This window comes from Podarcis bocagei, assembly GCF_964188305.1.
Source record: "Podarcis bocagei genome assembly, chromosome: 2".
Taxonomy (NCBI): Eukaryota; Metazoa; Chordata; class Lepidosauria; order Squamata; family Lacertidae; genus Podarcis; species Podarcis bocagei.
In genome coordinates this window covers 63,115,939-63,140,732 of record NC_138126.1, presented here as the reverse complement: position 1 = coordinate 63,140,732, position 24,794 = coordinate 63,115,939, and the positions used below count along the sequence as shown (strand labels likewise).

General features: G+C 42.8%; 1 protein-coding gene across 16 annotated transcripts in view; it reads left to right on the top strand.

Annotated features, from left to right (window-relative positions):
• NSD1 (nuclear receptor binding SET domain protein 1) overlaps positions 1-24,794 on the top strand; it is a 63,919-nt gene that overhangs the window by 15,550 nt on the left and 23,575 nt on the right. For 10 of the 16 annotated variants that reach the window (XM_081184909.1, XM_081184919.1, XM_081184918.1 and 7 more), the window contains 6 exons: positions 3,392-3,527; positions 8,492-8,664; positions 11,001-13,161; positions 19,689-19,810; positions 21,414-21,699; positions 23,298-23,404. In XM_081184909.1, the coding sequence (XP_081041035.1) occupies positions 3,392-3,527; positions 8,492-8,664; positions 11,001-13,161; positions 19,689-19,810; positions 21,414-21,699; positions 23,298-23,404 (2,985 nt within the window). The remainder of the gene's footprint in view (positions 1-3,391; positions 3,528-8,491; positions 8,665-11,000; positions 13,162-19,688; positions 19,811-21,413; positions 21,700-23,297; positions 23,405-24,794) is intronic. The other 6 variants (XM_081184906.1, XM_081184908.1, XM_081184907.1 and 3 more) reach the window with 5 other exon arrangements.

Below are 24,794 nucleotides of genomic sequence, written 5' to 3'. Positions count from 1 at the left end.
TTGTAGCATGCTTGCCCTGTCCCCTTGTTTGTTTGGGGTGTTTTGTCCTGGCACCCCCAGCTGTTAAGAGTGTTGTGAGGGAGTTGCTGCAAGGTTCCTGTGAGGGTTCAAGGAAAACAAATGTTCACACTGTGCTCCAGTTTCTGGCAGGGTTCTGGGGACACAAGTTGTTTGTGCAAAGAGTTCCCTTTGTGTGCAGAGCACCGTTTCTTCCTCTTTTGTATTGCTGGAGTCCCTTCTTGTGAGCCCTGTGTCGCCAGAGACATGAGAAATAAAAGCCCCACGCTGCATGACTTGTCATCTTGAGTTATGACCTCCCTGTATGTGGTTTATATACTTGTGGTGGTAGGCTGCATTTGGGCATTGAGACTACACCATAGCCTATGTGAGAGAGGTACTCACTGAGGCAGGGCGCTGGCTATTTTTTAATTTGTTTTCCTCCCACTGCTGTAAATGGGAAGAAATTTCTTGCACGTGGTCTGGGGCTGTTGTCAAGCTACGCTGTCACTGAGGATGTGGTAGTGGTCTGTGGAGAAGTGCTTCTTCCCTCTGCCATTTCTGTGCCAGTGGAACAGCTGCAATTCCATGGTGCTGTGGTGCCATATCTGTTATGGCACCAGTGTCTCTCCTTCCACAGAGTTCCACGCAGCCCCTCAGCCAGTATAACTCAAGCATAAGAATGTTCTCTTATGTGTAGTGTCTTTCCTAATGTTGTATTAGTCTAATACTGTGACTCATAATGCATCATGGGTTTTTTTTTAAATAAAAAAGTTAAATATTGCTTGTTGGACCAGAAAAGGTCAACATTTGGGGGACTTAGATTATGGTTTTATAACAATTTTAAAAACATTGGTCTGTTTAAAAAACAAGGCGTATCTTTCATTTTGAATCACACTTTAATTCTTAATTAACTTTGCGAGCACGAAGTCTTCCTAACTGCAGATATGTGCCCTTGGCACTTCCTCTTTCTCTGTATTCTATGTAGTGGAAAATTGAAGTAGATGACTAGTACAGTTGTGCTCTGGCTCCAATAATTTAATGTTGAACTCACAAACTTTTCACTTCAGAACTGATGACAAATTACATGAGAGCTAAATTTCTGTGACAGATCTTTATCTGAGGACTTGGGTTTCTGCTAAAGAGTTGAAAGCAACATAGGGAGCAGCTTTATACCTTATAGGTCCACCTAGTTCAGTGTTTTGCTACTCTGACTAGCATCAGAGGTCCAGAGTTGTCCTTCTAAGGCCTACCTGGAAAGGCCATGGATTGAACGGGGGACATTTAGTATGCAAAGCAATTGTTCTAAATATGTGTTCTACCACCTTGCTATGGAGGGGGGGCACAATTTGGAAGGGGAGAAGGAGATGCTTTTCTTCTGAACCTACTTTCCCCAGTTTATTCCCCCCCCCCACCTTGGGTTTCCAGGTGTGTGGTTTTCCTGTGTGCTAGAGAAACAGGTCAAGAATTAAGCACCCTACAGAACCTTCCACATCTCCATCAAATCACTGCCTCTTCCTTCTGCTTTTCAGCTGTTCATCCTCACATATTAAAATTTAGTTAAAATCAGCATGCAGCAGTTTTAACTGGACATTTAAGAAGCACAAATGTAGTCTGTAATTATGGTTTCTTGATTCAGGCATCATGCTACACCACCATTGTTTTCAAACCATGGTTTCCAATTCTGCATTCCTGGTTGATTGCAAATCATGGCTTGGCCATCCGTACATCACAACAAGCATTGTTTTTAATATGTTTACAAATCAGTTTCCCGTTTTCTATTGCTTTCTCATACCTACATCTTTGCACTGTTCTTCTGGGGACTGCAAGATGCAATAAAGGCTCACCCATTCATTCTGTCTTTGATTTTGGAGCGAGCTGAAATGAATCAATTTAGTGTTGATATGGGGAGATTTTTAATCCATCAAAGAAAGTGGGTGTGTCTGGATATATAGTTTGCAACTATCTCTGTGTCTTACCTAGAAAAGTTGATGCTGTATTTAGTTTGAGGAACTAATTTTCAATCGTGGCTTCAAACACGTAATAATTCTTGTGTAGCACTTAGTTTTAAAATTATAAATTTCCTCCTTCCATAATTTTACATGTAGAATCATGGCTAGAATGCAAAGAGGAACACACATTTTTGGGTGTTGATATTTCTGTTTGGAAGGATTCCTTCACAGAATGCTTCTGTGGAAGGTCCTCCAGCCTTTGAGAGGGAGGTGGCCTTTCAGAGAGTGGAAGGAGACGTTAGCCCCATGTGTTCCACCTTAAAAGCAAGGCTAGAGCTTGATTCTTTGATCACATTTTGCAGTCACTAAGAAACATTAGAACTGAAAACGTTCCTCCTAATGGCAAGGGTATCCAAATCCTCAATTTTAGCAATAACATCTCATTTCCTCCCTTCCCCTCCCCACCCCCCCTTTTTTTGCCTAGTACCAGTTTAGAGCTTTAGCTGTTTCCTTGACAGGAAAGGGCAGCCATTCTGTTTTTCCATTAGGAGAGGTGACTATTGTGTTCAACTCATCCACATTTAGAGTTCTAAAAACTGCTTATTTATTAGAGATATAAGTTTGCCCTTGGCAAATGTTTGGTTTGATGAGGAAAAGAGTCAGGATTGGCTGCTGGGCCTGCACAATGTGTAGGTTGTAGATCTGTTAACTGATTGGAAGAATGTTAAGCTGATCTGTCTTTTAACCAGTTAGTTGATTTAACTTTTTTTGTTTAGATACAAGCTACCGTAATCTCAATATTGTTGCCTTTGTTTCTTTTCCAAAGGAAGGGTAAAATAACTTGTTTATAAATCTTCACATTATAACGTTGCTGTTTACAGTTCAGTACACAAGAGCCTTGGTAGAATAAGAGAAGATTTGTGATACAGTGGTGCCTCGCAAGACGAAAAGAATCCATTCTGTGATTCTCTTCGTCTAGCGGTTTTTTCGTCTTGCGAAGCAAGCCCATTGACGGATTAGCGCTTTTAGCGGCTTTTAGCGGCTTATCTGCTGATCGGATCAGCTGATAAGCGGCATAGCGGCTTAGAAAAAGGGGGGGAGGGGAAAAAACCAGCAGGAACTTGCAAGACATTGTCGGCTTGTGAAGCAAGCCCATAGGAAATTTGTTTTGCGAAGCACCTCCAAAACGGAAAACTCTTTCGTTTAGAGAGTTTTCCGTCTTGCGAAGCATTCGTCTTGCGGGGCACCACTGTATTTTCTTTCTCAATCCTTATTTCAGCAATACCTCAAAACCAAAAATAAACAAGTGTGCCCTTCCACTCTTACCCTCTTGCAAATAATCAACTGATTTAAGCCAACTGCAGTTTACAGTCCTGGTGGCTCAAGCAGCTTCTACTAGAGTGAATTATATATCAATGCAGTTTATTGTTTTTTCTCCATAGGGTCGAAATAAGAAGAAACCTGCTCCGGTGAAGTATGAAACTGGAGATCTTGTATGGGCAAAGTTCAACAGGCGTCCATGGTGGCCCTGTAAAATTTCCCATGATCCTGTGCTAGACACGCATTCAAAAATGAAAGGTAATATTTTATTTGCATTACATGATCAGAGTTTTAGTGATTTGTATTATCCATACACAGCTCACTTTGCAGATTAGCCTCCATAAGTGTGTATTGACCAGGGTGGCTGTCAAATAAGCTGCCTGGGTGAAGATGATGATGTTGAGGGGGGTGGGCTGTGTATCTTTAATGTTTGTATAGCTTGTCAGGCAAGCTACACCTGCTGCAGCTTCCTCTGTCAACAGTTCTGGAGTCCTGTACTCTATATATTTTTGGCTTGGTCACCCTGCCATGAAAAAGTGAAAGGGTAGTAACAGGCATCACTGTTTTAGATTGCAAGCCCTTCATTTCTTATTATAATTGCATACATAACCATGTGCATTGATGGCATTACATGAATGCTAATGATGATAATAAGGCCCAGCCCTAACCTGGGATAATTAGAATGTTTCATGGAAATCAGTGGAACTTGTTTGCTTAATGGTTTGTTTAGGATTACAGGTAGGTAGTGGAAGCCTATGGCTCTCCACTTAGAAGCAAGCCCATTGAGTTAAGTTGGACTTACTGCTAGGTAAAGGTATATAGAATTGCACTTGGTCTCATCCTGTGCCCACTTTCCTCGGAGTAAGTCCAGTTAAACTCAAAGGGCTTATTTTTAAGTAGACGTGCATAATACTGTTCAAGTATTCAATACTGGGAGATTGTGAAGAAGGGAATTCTCAAAGTTCTGGAGTTTAGGAGGTGCAAGAGGAAGGCTTTGGTGGAAAGAGAATATAGTTCAGTGGGTGGGTTTGCTGAAGGAGTATGTCATGAAGTGAAATCTTCAGTGGTGAGAGAAAAATGTGAAAATGTTAGAAATCAACCAAGAAGACAGGAGTAGGGAGAGTGGACCAAGTGCAAGGAGTGAGCAAGTGGAGGTGTTATGAATTGCTGGGATCAAGGGTGGAAATTTATGCTCATTTCTTCACAACAGGTAAATTATTGCCTCTTATTCAAATTTAAAACGTGTGTGCCACCATTGCAAAGTCTCTGGTATTTTGAATTAAATCCACTGTCCTTCAGAACCCCATATGCCCCCCCCCCAACACTGCTTGCATCGCTGAGAACTTCACCCAGGAACCAATTTTAAGAGTAAAACTGTTCTTCTAAAATTGAAAATTTGAAGTAGACTAGGCAGTGGTTGAGAGAATGGTCCCCAAAGACACATTGACCTCCTCTCACAGACTCTTGTCCACGTAGTGTCCAAATAGCGCCCCAACAGTATCTGAAATATGTATGCTGAAGCAGGGAAGAAAAAGCAATTAAAACTTGTGCTGTTTACTCATTCATAAGATGTTTCTCTTTGGGGAAACAGTTGCTTATCTATCCAATGGCGACAGCTTCTGAACTCCTTTTAACTCCTGACTCATTCAAAAAGTAAAACACAGGGAGCAGTGAACACAGACGGCCAGCAACCTCTAGCAAAATTTGGAACTTTGGAGTTTTCTCCAGGATTTCCAAAAAAAGACTGGTTTAATATAATTCTCCCTGAAAAATGGGTTCTAAATTAAATCTGTATTAGTTTGCTTCAGTGAGCATGCGGATAGGACCAAAAGCAAGAGCCACACCAAAAAAAAATAACCGACATATCATGAAAAATTGTGTATATTTATTTAAGACAGTGAAAGCATAATACAAAATGAACAGTAAATTATATATAAAAAAATAATTACACTACAGATGAAATGATTATAATGGGACAACTACATGCACTATATGGGAATATGAAACAACTTGCACTGACTGCTTATATAGTACATAAGTTATTATAGGTAAAATACCAGTTATCCTTCTAACACCCTCCCTTTAAGTCCAGCTAACTTAAAAGCAAATGCAGTAAGAATGTTTCACTATATTATAAAGGTCTGCTTAAGCAATATATGAAAATTACTCAAGATTTGAAAGAGAGTAAGTGAGATGTAGGGATATTCAAAAAGACTTGAGAACTTGGGAGGAATAATGAGTACATAAATGATTTTACCAAAAGCTCCGTATCTACCAGACTTGCTGTGGTGAGGTCTGTTGGTTCCAGATGGAAGATTCCTGAGCAAAAAATGGAAGTACAGTGGTACCCCGCAAGACGAACGCCTCGCGAGACAAAAAACTCGCAAAACGAAAGGTTTTTTCGTTTTCGAGTTGCCTCGCAAGACGAATTTCCCTATGGGCTTGCTTCGCAAAACGAAGCTTGCCCCGGGGACAGCGGGTCTTCTCTTTTGAAGCAAGGGGCGGCGGGGAGATCGCTTCTCCCCACCGCCCCTTGCTTCAAAAGAGGTCCGGGGGCAGCGGAAGCGCTTCCCGCTGCCCCCGGACCTCTTTTGAAGCAAGGGGCTGCGCTTCTCCCCGCAGCCGCTTGCTTCAAAAGAGGTCCCGGACCTCTTTTGAAGCAAGCGGCTGCGGGGAGATCGCTTCTCCTTGTGCTCCGAAGCGGGGCGGGGGGGGGCAGGAACACCTTCCCCCACCGCCCCGCTTCAGAACGCTGCTCCGAAGTGGGGTGGGGGGGCGGGAACACCTGCCCCAGCCGCCGGGCTTCGTAGCGCTGCTGCGAAGCCGGGCGGGGGGGGGGGAAACACCTGCCCCAGCCGCCTGGCTTCGTAGCGCTGCTGCGAAGCCGGGCGGGGGGGGGGAACACCTGCCCCAGCCGCCGGGCTTCGTAGCGCTGCTGCGAAGCCGGGCGGGGGGGGAACACCTGCCCCAGCCGCCGGGCTTCGTAGCGCTGCTGCGAAGCCGGGCGGGGGGGAACACCTGCCCCAGCCGCCGGGCTTCGTAGCGCTGCTGCGAAGCCGGGCGGGGGGGGGGGAACACCTGCCCCAGCCGCCGGGCTTCGTAGCGCTGCTGCGAAGCCGGGCGGGGGGGGGAACACCTGCCCCAGCCGCCGGGCTTCGTAGCGCTGCTGCGAAGCCGGGCGGGGGGGGAACACCTGCCCCAGCCGCCGGGCTTCGTAGCGCTGCTGCGAAGCCGGGCGGGGGGAACACCTGCCCCAGCCGCCGGGCTTCGTAGCGCTGCTGCGAAGCCGGGCGGGGGGGGGAACACCTGCCCCAGCCGCCGGGCTTCGTAGCGCTGCTGCGAAGCCGGGCGGGGGGGCGGGAACACCTTCTGAAGGCGGGCGGGGGGCGAAAGTCTTTGTCCCCCCTGCCTGCCTTCCCAGGGGCTTTTAAATCGCCCCGGACAGCGGAGAAGTCCTCCGCTGTCCCGGGGCGATTTTAAAATGCCGCCCGCCAGCATTTTAAGATCGCCCGGACAGCGGAGAAGTCCTCCGCTGTCCCAGGGTTTTTTAAAATGCTGGGGGTGGGAAGAAAAGCCCTTGTGTCCCCCCCCCCAGCCTTCAGAAGAGGTCCGGGGACAGACTGTCCCCGGACCTGGTCTGAAGGCGGTTTCCCTAGGAACGCATTAATTGATTTTCAGTGCATTCCTATGGGAAACCGTGCATCGCAATACGAAAAAACCGCAAGACGAAGAGACTTGCGGAATGAATTAATTTCGTCTTGCGAGGCACCACTGTACAAATCTCAGCAAACATACAAGCTTGCCCCAAGAAATGCAAAATTCACAGACCCGTTCTACATCTCCCAACACCATCAAGCCAGCATGCATTTCAGGGAATGTGCTGTTGGGGGAGGGAGAAAAAACAATATAAACTAAAAGCTGTAAGGAAACACTGAGAGAAAAAGAGAAGAGCACCATCCCAGTCTTACTTCTCAGTTTTCCTAATTTTAAACACCTCCCATTTCAAATCCCTAGCCATACTCTGGTTTTCTCTGGTAACCCCCTTAAATAAGTTTACCCATTAAAAATCAGTCCATTAAATTATGACTTACACCAAAATTCTCAGACTTCTTCATTACTCTTCCTTAATTTGCAACCCTGAATCTCTCAGCTTTCTGTATCCAAACTAGAAGTCATTTCTGCCAAGAACCTTGAAAGTACTTGGTTCTGCCCTGCTTTCTTAAGCTAATTGTCCGAAACAAAGACTTCAGTCTTTGAAAAGGAAATAAAATGTTGGTTGAAAAAAGAATTATCTTCTAATGTGACACACATATAGAATAAAGGCACATATGCAGACAATTACCAGATAAGAGGGGGAAACTTCACTCTCATTAAAATGCCCACTTCTTATCCTACACTCCTCTCCCTCTTCCACCCCATGGTTTATAATTGGGGTATTTTCCATTGAACAGCTGCTTCCCAGTCTAATCATACAGAGACATAACTGTAAAACCTGAACAAAAAAACCCACACATTTCACATCAAAAGGTACCTAGAGTTATATTAGTGTATTGAAGTAATAAGATACTTCTTTCTTAATTCAACAAAAGTGCTGTGTTCTTCCAGCTCAGGCTTGAATAGATTACAGGAATACATTTTGCCCTCCTCCTTGCTTTTAATTAGAATAGCAGGTAACCAGAATTCGGTCATCTAGGGGCACCTTTGGTGTTGCTATCAGAGAGAGGTTAACCCATCTTCATAGGTTCCACTGCCGTATTTATCACAAAGCTTTTGTCGTAGGAAGAATGCTCCCTTTATTCAAGGATGCTTAGCCAGCATCTTTTCTGTTCCTGCAGCCATCGACCTAGGCATAGCGATCGTCATGGCTTCCTGAAACCAAAATTTGGTGCATACAATATGTGGATCTGCTCCTTCCGTACGGCACCCTGGAACCCAGAAAATAAGTCCAAAAGGGACTTGACTATCACCCTCTAATGGTGAACTCAGGTGGTGAGTGCCAATAGAAATAGAGCCAAATTAATGCATATGACAAACAGGAGGGCAGGAACTAGTGTGCTTTGGGGAATCCTGAGTGAAATACAAAACAAGGGTGCAACTCCTCCCCCCCCCATGTTGCATCATTTATTCCAGGTCCCATTCGTTAGATATGTTTTAGAAAATAATTTGGGGGCATCCCTACACCTTGACACAAAATGCTAATCTTGCCAATTTTGTCTTAATAGTGTCCAATCGCAGACCACATCGAGAATACTATGTGGAAGCCTTGGGAGACCCATCTGAAAGAGCTTGGGTTGTGGGGAAAGCTATTGTAGTTTTTGAAGGAAGACATCAGTTTGAAGAACTGCCTGTCCTTCGGAGAAGAGGGAAGCAAAAAGAGAAAGGTTACAAGCACAAGGTAAATCTCATGTTCTCATTTGGTTTGTTCTTGAGTGTTCTCATCTGAGTGCAAAACCTAGGTGTATGATCTAGTGGAAGTGAAGTACTTCTTAAAGACCATGGATCACAGTTGGAAAAATTTAAACTCATGCTCAACTCTCTCATTGAACTCCATCAGCTTACAAAGTTGCTCCATTTTTTGGGATTGCGTTTCTTATACTTTGAAGCTGCTTTAAAAATGACTGATATGATTTGAGACTTGGAGGCTGCTGATAAAGGAATGTCTTTTGCATTGACTTGTCCATATAGCTACCTGAGAATAGACTGGAAATATAATTGTGTAAATCGGGCCATTATGTTAGATACAGGTATATAAAGAGAACTTGACAACACGTTTCAATGTTATTAATAGAGAAAACATTGTATCTGAAGGGCAAATGTGGAGTAATATGGGCAGGAAGGAAAACCTGCTGTATTTCAAAATTTTAGTCTACAGCTTGAATTCTTTCTGGAGCCAGCTCTGTGTTAATATTTCCAAAACTGAGTTTCTGGCATAAAACATCCAGGCAACCATTTTCTTGAGACTAGGATCAGAAGGATTCAGCTATATTCCAGTTTTGGAACTTGTTAAGCTCTCGGAGAGCCAGAATGGAACCAGATTGTTGGCGCTTAAAATAAAAAAAGGTGACAGAGCAGCTTTTAAATTGATTGTGTGGGGGAAGCTGAAAGCAGCTGCAGAGTCCTGTTCAGAACAAATCATGGCCCTGAGAGGAAGGGGGGGGATTATTATTATAATTTAAATTGGGGAGAGGGTAGAATGTGTCACTGAGAGTGCAGGAGCACATGATAGCAACTGAGAGGCAAGCAGGTTTCAGAGATCTATGGAGATGGAGTAAAAAGCCTTTTGAGTTGATATATTTCCCACTGTGCATATGTATTTGAATTGTTTTTAAAATGTGGAGTGTTTTATTCCTTGTTGTTTGCCACTTTAGACTCCTTTGGAAGGTGTGTGTGTGTGTGTGTGTGTGTGTGTGTGTGTGTAGCCTCTGTGTCAAGATGAGTGAGCTGGAGTGCTTGGCCTTAGATGAGAGCATTGATATAGTGGACATAATGGAAGCCTGCTATAATGGAGAGAACCAATAGAGCACAGTTACCTCTGGGTGCAAACTCTATAAGAAGGACCAAGAAGGGCATATTGGAGGCAATGCCACTGTGTGTGAAAGAAAACATAGAGTCCGACAAGCTAGAAATCCCCAAAGGAGCAGACTCTTCCTGGACTTAAGTGGCATGCAAGACCTGGCGTGAGATGTAAATGTTATAGTACCTACTGGGAGCAGTGACCATAGTGTTATCTAATTACATACATTTGTAAATGGACAGTTGCCAAGAAAATCCAGCACAGTCACATTTGACTTCAAAAGATGAAACTTTCCTGAAATGAAGGGATTGGGGGAAAGGAAAAGGAAGTTGAAAGACATAATCAAGAGAGCCAAATCTCTCCAGGTCAGGAAAGGTGCCACCAGGGCCAGGAGGATACCAGAGTGGTTAATGAGCAGAGGCAAAGAGCTATTAGAGCCAAAAAGGTTTCTTTTGTCATTTTTTATTTTATCAGCAAGGCCTAGAACATCATCTCTTGTCACAACTGACTCAGTTCCTCAGACTCCCTTCCTGTGAAAGTTAGTTCAGGCACCAAGATCTGCTATGTATAATCCACCAAGGAAACAGATGCAAATAATTTATTCAGCTTCTCTACAATCTCTTTGTCCTTCTTTAGCATACCTTTGAATCCCGTCACCTGAAGGTACAAGCGCCTAAATGATGTTCTGCTACTAATGTATTTAAATAATATTCTATTGTTAGTATTTATGTTTAAGCAATGTGCTGTTCGATTGCTTTATAGCATCCCTTATTGCCTGCTTAGCAAATGAAAGTCTTGTCCAATGAGGAAAACCAAAAGGAGCACAAATTTTGGCAAAAGAAATGTAAGCAGGCAATAGGGGATGCTATAAAACAATTGAAGTAGCAGAACATCATTTAGGTGCTTGTACCTTCAGATGACAGGGGATTATATATAGCAGATCTCTGTGCCTGATCTAACTTTCACAGGAAGGGAGTCTGAGGAACTGGGTCAATTGTGACAAGAGATGATGTTCTAGGCCTTGTTGACAAAATAAAAAATGACAAGTCACATTCATGTTCTCCATGAATCTAGCTTTGATCTGCGTACTTTAATTTGTTATGTGCTGCAGTTACATTTTGTGAAAGAAGATAATGTTCATATCTGTGTGTAATTTCATCTTTTTGTGTATTATAATTTTTTTGTAACTTGTTTTTGTCCCTTCCTATACTTTCCAGGTTCCTAAGAGGTTTCTGGCAAAATGGGAGATCAGTGTTGGCCTTACAAATGATTATCTAAAGCAGAACAGTGCTCAAAAATACATCCCGACTTCCAGCAAACCGGACAGTGAGAAGGATGTGCATTTAATGGGATCTTGTACAAAGGACTCCTTAAATGAACAGAGCAGACAACTGAATGGATGTTTGAAATCACTAACATTGGACTCCAAACATTTGACCCATGATAAGGGGAAAGTGTTCACCAAATCCCGAAACAAGAAGAGCTCCGACACCCGGAGGAGAACTAGAGTAAGAAAAAGTAGCACCAAACTGGAGGCATCCAAGAGAGAAAGTGGGGGGAAAGGGCCAGTAAGCAAAGCTAAAAATATGGTTGCTGCAGATATGCCAGAGAAGCAGGCTTCTCATGAACTTTGCAGAATAGCAAAGAGCCTAATGGGATCCAAAGGCAGCATGGAAAACTACTTGCTCTCTTCTTTTGGAGAAAGACAATTCGAAAACAAATATAAGAAACCAGGGTTTGATATCTCTAATAGCAGCTGCCAGCAGGAAACATCCAAAGCGGACGTGAAGAAAAAGAGAAATCCAGCAGGCTTCACGGGCAGTTCAAAGCTACAGCAGCACTATTCCAGAACTGATGCTGGAGCAGAGAGGAAACAAATAGACTCTGATTCATCGGATAACGGTACCTGTGATCTAGACTCCCTTGACCAAAGTTTAGCAGCAGCAGCAGCTTATAGTGTCTTGAAGAATAGTGACTCTGTAAATAAAAGTGGAAAAGAACTGTGTTCCGGGCAAAGAGATATTAAACATTCTGCACCTGTCTCAAAAAGCAGCCATCGAAGCCGCAAACCTCCAGAAGGTTCTCTAGACAGGAATATCAATGTTGAAACAGGAGGTGAGGAATTCTGTGAGCCATCCCTTGCAGCTGAGGTGGCTTCAGTTTACAGGAATGACAATCTTATCAATGTAGATAAGCACACTACACTCCAAAGGAAGGGGTTTGTAAGTCAAATGGATGCAAAACAGCCTCAGTTCAGAAGTATAAAATGCAAGCATAAAGAAGCTGCTGCTGGGACAGACTCCTCTCTTAAGGAAGATGAATGTAGCCCCGACTGCTGCTTTTCTGCTACCAAAGGTTCTCCTGGGTCTCAGTTAGATATGCCTAACAAAAGTGGGAAGGCTGATGGCCCCAAACTGCTGAACAGCACAAATGAGAAACCCGGTGATTCTGCTGAAATAGAAACGGCAGTTGTGAAACACGTGCTTTCAGAACTGAAGGAGCTGTCGTATAGGTCCATGAATGTTGAAGCGAAAGACTGTGGGCCGCCTCAGACCACAGTGCCCTTACTCTTTTCATCTGTCTCTGGGCAGAACCATTTGCCTATTGAGCCCGATTATAAATTCAGCACCTTATTAATGTTGTTGAAAGATATGCATGATAGTAAGACGAAAGAGAAGCAGATCATGACTACTCAGAACATAGTCTCTTATAGGAGTTCTCACAGCGATGATAGTTCTGGAAGTAACACTCCAAGTGATTTGACATCTTTGCCTACAATGGGAACCACTCATAAATTAGAAAAAAGCCAAGATAGTGTTCGAGAACCAGAGTGTCAGAAACCCAAAGAAGGTCAGTCCTCTTTTTCACATGGTATCGCAACCGAGTTGATCGATCCCGGTGCTAACAAAAGGGAACTCACAAACGCTTCTGTTTCTGGTACAAACTGCACCGCAAGGCGCAGCTGTCCAAAATCTAAGCAGCTATCTAAACTAGTAGCTAATGCAACATCAAAGAGCAAAACACTAAAGCGGTTGTCTAATTCAGCTGAGAGTGTGCCCCGCCAGGATAGAGCTGCCCAAGGCTCAGTTGCTAGTGCTCTAGACAATGCAAAGGAAGATGTTGCGAGGAAAGTGTCTTGGGAGTTGATGGGACACTCCCCTGACGAAGACTCTGCAAGTTCCTCTGATGACAGTTTAGTTCGTATAAGAATGAAGTCAGAATATGATAAAAAGAGAGAGAGCTGCAACTCCTTTGAAAATGGGGAGTTGGATTCAGGACTGGATAGAGAAGGCTCCTTGGGTGATGAGCCTAGAGATGTATGCCACGTAGCGCCCAAAAAGCGATGGCAGCGTTTTAACCAAAGCAGTGCTAAAGCTGGTAAGCACATCAGTAGATCTAGGGAAGCAGAACAGTTACGTGCCTTTGGCCTCTACAGAATGAAAGCAAGCTTCAGACTGTAGGCTCCTCCTCGCTCTTTAAAAAGGGAGGCATTATAGGCAAGAACTGTGAGAATCGCTTAGTTAGTTGGGCAACATTTTGCAGAATAAGAGGGATGAAACAAAAATACAGTTCTTACAGAATTGAGAGTTTTACAGTTTTGAGATCCTAGTTTGAGTTCTCTGTACAAGGTAAGGATTCCTTGTGCTGCACCACTGCAGATTGGGGGAGCTGGAACCACATGGTGAAATCTTCCAATCAATCAATCAATCAATCAATCAATCAATCAGGAGTATTACTCAGTAATATGCAAGATCCTACCTGAAGTCTGTAAGTGGTACAGCTCATAAACTCTTCAGCTGTCTGCATCTGCCGGTTGTGAGAACTAGCTCTTAAGAGGTTTTGTGCCACAAGTTGCAGTGCATAAAAATCTTAAGGTTATCCAATTGAAATGCTGGTTGTTACTCTAGCTTTTCTCTTCCTCAAATTTTAATACAGGTTCACTTTAATCTTTTAAAACTAGAAGCAGCGCTTAAGAAGGCATAGTGTGATTTGGAAATAAATATATATATGGTTTCTCTTACCTTGTGCAGAAGCTTTATTTATAAATTAAAATATGATGGACCCAATTCTAGCATGAAAGTATAATATTTACTGCTCAGTATTACAGGAGACTCATTGCAGCCCAAAAGGTAGATAAAAGTTTAGTAGTACCGAATAATGTGTGTTTATTTCTCCCTGTGGAAAGCAAGTGGTCTGCTAAACTGAGTGTATTGCCAACAACACAATCCTATACATGACTAACTCAGAAGTAAGTCTGTTGGCTTACTCATAGCTAAATAGGTGCAGAATTGCAGTCTAACACAACTTTACCTGAGAGTAAGCCCAGTAGGACTAACTTGCAAGTAAGCATGTCTATGATAGTGCTGCATGTTGGGTTAGGACTCAAGAAGTCACCACCATGTTGTTGTTGTTGTTGTTGTTGTTTAGTCGTTTAGTCGTGTCCGACTCTTCGTGACCCCATGGACCAGAGCACACCAGGCACTCCTGTCTTCCACTGCCTCCCGCAGTTTGGTCAGACTCATGTTCGTAGCTTCGAGAACACTGTCCAACCATCTCGTCCTCTGTCGTCCCCTTCTCCTTGTGCCCTCCATCTTTCCCAACATCAGGGTCTTTTCCAGGGAGTCTTCTCTTCTCATGAGGTGGCCAAAGTACTGGAGCCTCAGCTTCACGATCTGTCCTTCCAGTGAGCACTCAGGGCTGATTTCCTTCAGAATGGATACGTTTGATCTTCTTGCAGTCCATGGGACTCTCAAGAGTCTCCTCCAGCACCATAATTCAAAAGCATCAATTCTTCGGCGATCAGCCTTCTTTATGGTCCAGCTCTCACTTCCATATATCACTACTGGGAAAACCATGGCTTTAACTATACGGACCTTTGTTGGTAAGGTGATGTCTCTGCTTTTTAAGATTCTGTCTAGGTTTGCCATTGCCTTTCTCCCAAGGAGCAGGCGTCTTTTAATTTTGTGACTGCTGTCACCATCTGCAGTGATCATGGAGCCCAAGAAAGTAAAATCTCTCACTGCCTCCATTTCTTCCCCTTCTATTTGCCAGGAGGTGATGGGACCAGTGGCCATGATCTTCGTTTTTTTTAATGTGGAGCTTCAGACCATATTTTGCGCTCTCCTCTTTCACCCTCATTAAAAGGTTCTTTAATTCCTCCTCACTTTCTGCCATCAAGGTTGTGTCATCTGCATATCTGAGGTTGTTGATATTTCTTCCAGCAATCTTAATTCCGGCTTGGGTTTCATCCAGCCCAGCCTTTCGCATGATGAATTCTGCATATAAGTTAAATAAGCAGGGGGACAATATACAGCCTTGTCGTACTCCTTTCCCAATTTTGAACCAATCAGTTGTTCCATATCCAGTTCTAGCTGTCACCACCATAAACAGCAGCAATTTAAACTTGAATCTTACATTCTATAAACTTTTCAATCTTGTTTTGCTATTCCCCATTAGCAGTTTTTGATCAGTGATTGTGCATTGGGTGGCAACATGAACTAAATTTCAAAATGTAGAGGGCTGGCCTACCCTGTTTGCGAAATGCAAATTGCATGCTATGTGAAATACAAGATAAAGCAAAATGTGTGAGCCAAGGATGGCAGTCCTAGTTCATGACTTATCTCTGTGTACACTTACATAGCATAAATTAACTGCACTCCCATTTAACTTTCTGCTAGATCTGAGACACATACTCTTGAATGGTAATGGCCCCACCATATTTTGAAAACAGATTTTGCAACATGCTGTGAAGAATAGGTGTTTTTGATAAAGGATTTCAGTAATGTTTGTGGATTGCAGTATAACGCAGGGAATGTTGCAAGATAAGCAATAAAGTATTCTTAACTAACTTTTATGAGGAAAGTATCCAGATCTTGCCTTCTGCAGAAGACAAAAGGTTAATTTGGCAAATACACAATTGTAATTATTTTTATTCTGGCCAAGGGCCAAATACGCTGCATTCAGTTTAGCTTCTCCACACACCTGTTCAGAGCATTTCAGCTTCCCCCTTCCAGAGGCAGCTATTCCCAAAGATTTCCAGGGGTTGGGCAGTGGCAGCACTTTAGAGTAAAAATAGGTAAGATCATTCTGTTTCAGTTTCCATGTACTCACTCACAGGTCCATTCTGTTCTATTTTTAGGAGGGGGAATTGATTGCATTTTAATAATATGCACTTCCCTGTGATATGCATTTTCTATGCATCTTTCCTATAAAACACATTTCTATATGATTTTACAATGTATCCCCCCCCCCGGCAATATGCATTTTTTGTAAACATTTCCCCCATGAAACATGCATTTTTGCATGCACTTTTTGAAAACCAAAACTGCATCGCTAAGTGGGCAATCTGATAGCTGCATTCCAACCCACCCATAAATCCAGGGACAGCCAATCTGACACTAAAAATACTCAAAGGAGTTTATAAAAAGAATAAAGAGTGGGGAAATAGTCTGTGTTTAGCTTATTTAAAAAGTTAAAAACAGATTACAACACCTGTAAACATTCTACGTATCTGAGTAAGCATGTCCAAACAAACATGTTTTTTAGCAGATGCCTAAAGGAGTACAGCGAATGTATGTCAGTAGGCAGGGAGTTCCAAATTGTGGGTGCTGCTGCACTAAAAAATAATCTTAGAAATGCAGAATGAGTATTGTTTTGCCCTTGTGGCGGTGTCCGTTCCACAGATTGAAGCAGCTGAGTGGGCACATATGGAGGAAAGCGGTTTCACAAGTAAACTGTGGTTCTGAGTTGTTAAGGGTTCTATATACTAATAGCAGCACATTGAACATGGCCCAGTAGCAAACCTGCAGGCCTCTGAGAACAGGTGTTATATGTTGACGGAGTCTCACTTCTGTCAGTAATTGTATTGCAGCATTCTGCACTAACTGCAGCTTCCAGATCAAGTGCAAGGGAACCCCCCCCCCAATAGAGCTTTCTTCCAGACTTTCTTACTGACATAGCTTCTGTTTTTCCCTATGCACCTCCTCCTTTTTTTCTTAATCATCTTTACGTATTATTGTAAGCAACCACAGTAACTCCAGTGTTAGGAAATGCTTTGATTCACTATGTGGCACTCCACCACAGAAACCATGAGATTGTACAGTAAAATTCAGTAATCCAAGTTACAGTCTCTCACATTGGTATCAAAATAATTTTTACTCAATAGCTACAGCCAGAACGAGGATGGGTACTATTTGTGTTATGCCGTGAACCTTACTGAGATAGGTAAGGGATAGCCAGCTTCCTTCACCCAAGAGATTGATGCGCTCTGTTCTTGTCGTGGCCGGAGGAGGTTGATGCTAGAGGAAATGTCCATAGCTGCTCAATGACTTCATCAGGGTTTGGGAGGTGCCTCTACAGGTCCTCCTTTCCTCTACTTTCAGCCTGATGACTCTCATGCATGTTTAGGGTAAAGACAGAAGGCAGTTTGGAAGAAGCAGCAGAGGCATTTTAGCCCTTACATCTTTCCTTCTACAGAAGGGAGAGTACTGCTATTATAAGAAATCGAGAGAGCCAGACACCACCCTTTGCTTATGGACTACCAGTTGCCCAGCTCAGAGATGTTTACTCTTTGTTTACAACAGAGTAATCAAAGCTTAAAATGAGAACTTTGCACAATGCTATTCAGTTAAAAAAGGAAAAAGTGGAAAGTCAACAGGTGTAGCAGACAAATTTGTTAGAATGAATGCATAAACCTCAATCTGCAAATATTTCAGGCACTTTATAGTTTGCCTCTATAAAAATTAGCTACCCTTATGGAAATTGGAGCTAAAGTTAGCTCTATTATTACCCCCTGCTTAAACTACAGTGGTGCCGCGCAAGACGAAAATAATCCGTTCCGCGATCCTCTTCGTCTAGCGGTTTTTTCGTCTTGCGAAGCAACCCTATTAGCGGTTTAGCGGATTAGCGCTATTAGCGGTTTAGCGGCTATTAAAGGCTTAGCAGCTAAAAGGCTATTAGCGGCTTAGCAGCTTAGCGGCTTAGAAAAAGGGGGGGAAGCGAAAAGAATCGCAAGACTCGCAAGACATTTTCGTCTTGCGAAGCAAGCCCATAGGGAAATTCGTCTTGCGAAGCGCATTGAAAAACAGAAAACCCTTTCGTCTAGCGGGTTTTTCGTCTTGCGAGGCATTCGTCTTGTGGGGCACCACTGTATAGTTGGGTTGAGATTCATTCTTATAAATTTGTCTGTGCCTGCAGGATTCCTATTTTTTTCCAGTGCTGCTTTAATCCTACCCAGTGTCTATGGCTAAGCAGGGAACTCTGCTTTTCTGAGTTCCACTTATAAGCACTAGCTGCAGTGCTTCACTGTGAAGATGATATATCAGATTAGACATAGAGTCTTCTTTGGAGATCACTCATAGCCGAGTAAGATTTTCTTTGATAAACACAGTTTTAACAATGAGTCTGTAAGTGACTGTGGAGGCCAATTCTGGATCCACACGTCCTTCCACAGTGTGGACATTGGTTTCCGGGCAGGAGTTGATCACATTGAGGGTTTACCAAGCATGCCTTCCTCTTAGCATGTTTCTCCCTTGCATCCTGAGTTTGAGTGTCTTCGAAGACATAGAGTATAATACTGTGTTCCACATACTGATTTGGATCCAGCATTCTCATGAGCTACTGCTAGAGGAGGAGCCCATTTTTTCCAGTCCCACCTTCCTTCCTCAGCCTCCTGAAAAGCTGAACCTCCAGGACAGTATGGGGACTGCAAGGGGAAGGGGAAATCAGGTAATAGCATTTACCCAACTTCTTCCAGTGAGACTTTGCAGGATCTCAGTAGTCCCTCCACAAATGGAAAAGCTTATCTATTAATGGAAAGGACACACTGGATTCAACATGTTGTAGAAATAGTAATAGTAGTAGTAGTAGTAATAATAATAATAATAATAATAATAATAATAATAGAAATGTACGTTGTAAATACTGTAATTCACGTTTGCAGAACAGGAAAGGGGACTTCTGAGTTTTTTCTCTGGATATGTAGCCACTCTTGTTTCAGGACCAGCTTTATTTCAGAACTGCTTTCATACTGTGTTAGGAGGAGCCACCTGTTTTGCTTGTTTGCAATATTGATGTTTATTGTTTTTCAACATAGGATTTCCTCGTGGTTTGTTTTTTTTTAACAACAACTAAAACTTTTAAAAGAGTAGAGAGAAAAAGAGTTCCTAAGACTTATAATGGACTCATTTGTACAATCCAGTTTGAGAGTAGGTTAAAAAAATGTTGATTTTTTTTATATATAAAAAAGACAAAACTCAGAGGTTTAGGAGAGTATCCTAGAAGAAAGTCATACTACAGTTTTACAGATATGACTTAATTCCTGCTTCAACCACAATATTTCAGTCCTAGCTTCTCACCCTCAAAAGGGGTAATGCAGTTTCCCCTGCTTGACTTGCACATGGCACTGCTAGGCCAGACTGGGCACAATTTACTGCACTGAGACCCAGGCAAGAATAGCCTGCTGACACTGGGGACAAGATGTTGATGGCAGTCGTTGCAGCTCACTTGCTTTCCATAATTGGGCAGGAACTGGGTCCTTTCCCTTTGTGGGGTGACGGTTGTGGGGTTTGCATGGATTAAGATCACTGTGTGGATTCCTACTGAATAATGAGAGGTGGCACGATGGTCAGGGAAGAAGCTTTTTTATGAAAACCTGAAGGAAAGGGCTGCTTTTGAACTATTATGGCAGAAGAGGATTGCTTAAAAACTTAAATAACATAGTCAAGGAGTCTCAAGCATCTGAGCTATGCACCTCAGATTCATGTGATCATCACTTTGTTGAGGGCACTGGAAAATGGCACAGGAGCTTCAGCAGACCCTGGCCATAATGAAGGGTTCTATCCCAGCCCTTCTGATCTTCTCGGAAGACTAATCCTGAGGCTCTTTCTCCTTTTTTATCTTCTCAGTAGCTCATTCAGAGAAGAAACGCCTTAGGAAGCCAAGTAAGCGGCTTCTGGAATATGCAGAAGAATATGATCACATATTTGCACCTAAGAAAAAGAAGAGGAGCCAGGAGCCATTTCGGAAGGTGGGTATGAAACAAAGAAATGGGTATAGGCACCCGCCAGAAATTGGGAAACTGTCATCTTGGTAGTTTTCTTTTTTTTAAAATAGGGTTTTTAAAACTAGAACTGGGATCCAACATGTGTGTATGCTTTGGGGGCAGGGTAGTGGAATTCCACTTCTGGCTGAGGCCCCTTCCATCACATGCAAATGCCACCTGAGAAATTGCCTCAAACTTTAGGAGTAGCTTATCAGAGGGCAGGTGGGTGATTAAACAAAGGAACCCCAAAGAACTCTGGTGCTTTTTTGGAATGCTGCAGGTGACTCTAAGACAGGGCAGAAGCTTAGTGTTAGAGACTCTTGCTTTCCATACGGAAGGTCCCATGTTCAGTCCCTGGCATCTGAGAATGTCCCCTGTCTGAAACCCTGGAGAGCCACTGCCAGTCAGTGTAGACCAAATTGCGCTAGATGAACCTATTGTCCAGTTCCATACAGAGAGCAGCTTCCTATGTTCCTTCCCAAGGATCCTAGCCATTATGAGCCAAGTTTTTTGAAACAAAAAGTACAGACATCTCAACAATTCCACCCCACTTTTATATACCTTCATGTTGTCTTGGAATGAGCAAAGTGATTGAAGGAAAAACAGAAGTGCCTGGCTGGGCCTTGGACTATGGCTTTGGCCCTTGCTTTTCTTCGACTTTTGCTCCAGATGGGTTGGCTTTGAAGCACACACATCAGCCAGGATTGTTGTTGTAATGGACCTTGGTTATCTGCCTCAAGAACATCATGCTTAACCTTTATGCTACAGATTCCTGTAGTACTTTGAATTACAAAACATATAATTTAAAAAGATATATATATTCCTGGTCATGACTGAAATAAGCAGGTTTTGCTTTATGATTTCAATTCATCAATGTTTCTTACTTCAGTTGTGAGAATAAAAAAATTCCTTCCTGTAGCACCTTAAAGACCAACTAAGTTAGTTCTTGGTATAAGCTTTCGTGTGCATGCACACTTCTTCAGATACCTGTTCAGATCAGTTGTGAGAAGAGCTATACCTTGAATAGGTTTCTTTTTTAAATGAAGGCTCAATAAATAAATAACTATAGTGCGTTTTCAATATTAGAAACATCGTATTTCATCAGTGCACATACATAACTATGGGTTATACAGCTGCCAATGAAAACAGCATCTCCATAGGCTAGTTGTCCCTCGCTCCCCAGTGATGTCTAGTGATTCTCACTCAGTGGCATGAAGTCATCAGACTATTCATTTTCCCAACCTTGTCAAACTGTACCCAGTGATGGTCTGTCGGGCAAACGCTGCAACTGATGGCATGGGCTGCTGTTACTTGCGGGGAGGGAAGCTAGACAAAGGCAAGCCATTTTCAGCAGCAGCGCCATTACTTACACTGTGTATTTTGTAAAATAAAAACTTGGTTGTGTGTGCTTGCGTAAAATGATTTCTAGCACAGCCAAAGATGACCAGTTTTCTTTCCCTTGTTTTTCACCTGCTGCAGAAATGTAGCCATATTTCCAAGTATCTGTATGCTCCCCATTAGCCTTTTCTTCACATATTGGTTGGACCAGGATCTTGAGTATTTTCTGTTTATGTCTGGCTGCTGATAGGCAAGTTCTCTAGAGAAGTCTGAAATCAAACAGGATTGCAGCACTGGCAAGCAAGCTCGTAACAAACATCTAGAAAAGAAGCCTCTGGATTCAGTTTCGTCTGCTTCTTCGTCTAAAGAGTCTCCTCCTGTTCTTGAAGCTGAGCGGTCTTTGTCAGATGAGCCCGACTCCCATGCCATGGAACCAAGATCAGAAATGCCAGTTTTGACATTGTCATCACCAAATGTTTTGGAAGTTGCTGCTGCTGCTTCTCCTTTGCAGGGAGAGAGACAGTTAATGAAGTCAGGTAAGACATGTATCATTAGCATCTTCACCAGAAATAAGCTCTAGTTACTGGAAACAAAACAGGTGTCTTGTTCCTTGGCCATTGATTGCTATTTCCTGATTCTAGTCCCAATTATCTTTATACTATACTGTACTATACTATACTATACTATACTATACTATACTATACTATACTATAAAATACTATACTGAAATGTTTAAACGTTTCTTTGATTGTCCTTGAATCTTGCCACCATACTTGTTATCCTCTCCTGCCACACACTTTGAGAACCACACACAATATGCCATTGCTCTTTGGTCTGGACCTGAAGCTTTTGGTGCTGTCTCTCACAAGGATGGGGGTGGGGGATAATAAATGATACTGAAGTTTTTGTTCCCCGTGAGATCTAAATAGCAAAAAGGAGGATTTTATTATTATTAAATAAATAAACTACAGGTCTTTAGGCTTCCAAGCTCCTGATGTCTTAGATCTCAAAGTGGCTTATTACACTAAAAATATACAAAGCCAAGACAAAACCGCAAAATTTTAAAGCTCAAAACTTAAAATTTTAAGCCACAAGAATTTTCAACCTCAGAAAATTAGCGTATTTTTTGCCCTATAGGACGCACTTTCCCCCCTCCAAAAATGAAGGGGAAATGTGTGTTCGTCCTATGGGGCGAATGCAGGCTTTCGCTGAAACCTGGAGAGCGAGAGGGCTCTCGCTTCTCCCCATCGCCAGCCCTACAAGCTCGGGGGACAGCGGGGAGGCGGAGCGCCGCCATCCCGCTGTTCCCCAACCTGGTTTGGAGGCTGCCAGCCCCACAAGCTCGGGGGACAGATATCCGCAAGCCTGGGAGACCGGGGCGACTTCCCGCTGGGCTCCCTAGGCTTGCGAAGAGCAGCCTGTTCTGGGGGCTGGGGTTGGGGGAAGCTCGGGCATCCCCCTCCCCAGCCCCACGCCTGGGGGAAAAAATAAATTTCCCCCCCTTTATTTCCCCCCCCAAAAAAACTAGGTGCGTCCTGTGGGCCAGTGCGCCCTTTGGGGCGAAAAATACGGTAAAACGAGTTAGCTATAGTTGGGGCTTGCTGGGTTTTACATCCTTCTTAAATTGTGGTGCCCAGAATTGGACACAGTATTCCAGGTGTGGTCTGACCAAGACAGAATAGAGTGGTACTATTACTTCCCTTGACCCGGACACTATACTTCTGTTGATGCAGCCTATAATAGCATTAGGGTGTGTTTTTTTGCTGCTGCATCACACTGTTGACTCATGTAAAGCTTGTGATCCACCGAGACCCCTATATTCTTTTCACATGTACTGCTAGTAAGCCAGGTGTCCTCCATCCTATATTTGTGCATCTGGTTCTTCTTGCAGAACCTTCCATTTGTCCCTACTGAAAATCATTTTGTTAGCTTGCGAACAGTTCTCTGATCTGTTAAGGTAATTTTGAATTCTGATTCTGTCTTCTGTGGCATTAGCTACCCCTCCCAGTTTTGTTACTTCTTGGTTTGGGGCAGATGAGGTACAACAAACAGTACTGGTGTTATTATACTGATTCTTACTTGGTTCTGATAAAACTAGTTTGTTTCTAGTGAGGAAAATTCATTTTTATTGTAGGGAGTTTTGAGAGTAAGCGCCAGAGGAAACCAACAAAAAAGCTGTTGGAATCCAATGATTTGGATACTGCATTCATACCAAAGAGAGAGTGGACTTCCATAAAGAAGGTAAGTTCCTTCCTTCTGCTTCAAATGTTACCAAAGATCTGCTATGCTCCTGAATGTAAAATTATTTCATCTGCAGAGTTTTTGATCGGCCTTCATTTAGTTAAGGGTACCTAATAGAAGCACTCAGTAAAAAATAGTAGTGATAATCAGAGCTTAGCCTATAAAGTTCTTGTTGCACTTTCTTTTCAAAAAGCTGTCATTGTCCAAACTGAGAGAACATTAGGCCCATAAGCCTTTGAATCTATGGCTCTTTTACAATGACCAGAGTCATGCTGTCAAACATATGCACATATCTCATTATTTTCAGTTGGGAGTCTGTAGGAGTTCTTTTCACTAGAGAGTGCACTCTTTCAACAAATTGATAGTGGATTGGCTGGCTATGAAGAGAAGAAGGTCTCTGATGTACAAAATATCTCTCTGTGTGAGCACGCATGTGTTTTAAAGTAACGTAAGCACCTGCTGGAACTCCAAACCAGGACTCCTCTAGAGATCAGGCCTTTTCTATAGGAAATTATGGTTTTGAACCCCTTTGCTAAAATGTATCCAAACAGAGTCCTTAGAAGATTTTTTAATTTACAGTCGTACCTTGGAAGTCGACTGGAATCCGTTCCGGAAGTCCGTTTGACTTCAAAAATTTTCGAAAACCAAACCACAGTTTTTGATTGGCTGTAGGAAGCTCCTGCAGCCAATCAGAAGCCACAGAAGCCCCTTTGGATGTTCGCATTCCAAAAGAATGTTTGCAAACCGGAACAATCACTTCCGGGTTTGCGGCGTTTGTAATTCAGGACTTAATTTCAGTTTGTTCTGTAAAACCCGTTGTGATATGGACAACAATAGAATGTTTATTCTACATTTTATGAAAATTGAATTCAACTTGCTTCTCTTTTTGTAAAACTGTTAAAACAACCACATCCAATATGAAAATGCAATAATCATTTGTTTATGTATTGAAGCGTTTATGTCCTATCTTTCTGTCAGGGCAGCTCACAATAACAAAAGTTAATCCATCTGTTGATAAAAATTAAACAGTAACTATTAAACAATAAAACCAGCCACACACACACAAAAGAAGAATTTTGCAGCAGAGCAGACATTAAGAGCAAAACTCGTTTGTTAAAGGAAAAAGCCAAATTTTGACTGCAAAAAATCACAGAAGTGTTGATTTGGAAGAAACTCCAACTGTTGCCTAGTCCAAATGCTTGCAACACAGGAATCATGGCTAAAGAATCCCTGACAGATTGCCATTCAACCTTTGTTTTAAAATCCTCCAATGCTTGTCTGCATGCAAGAAGCAAAGAATGATGTACTCAGCAATCTGTGGGGCCTCAGGTGTTGAGAAAAACTCCTGAAAAGGCTGATACTAAAATAGGTGGTCCTTGGTATATTCCGG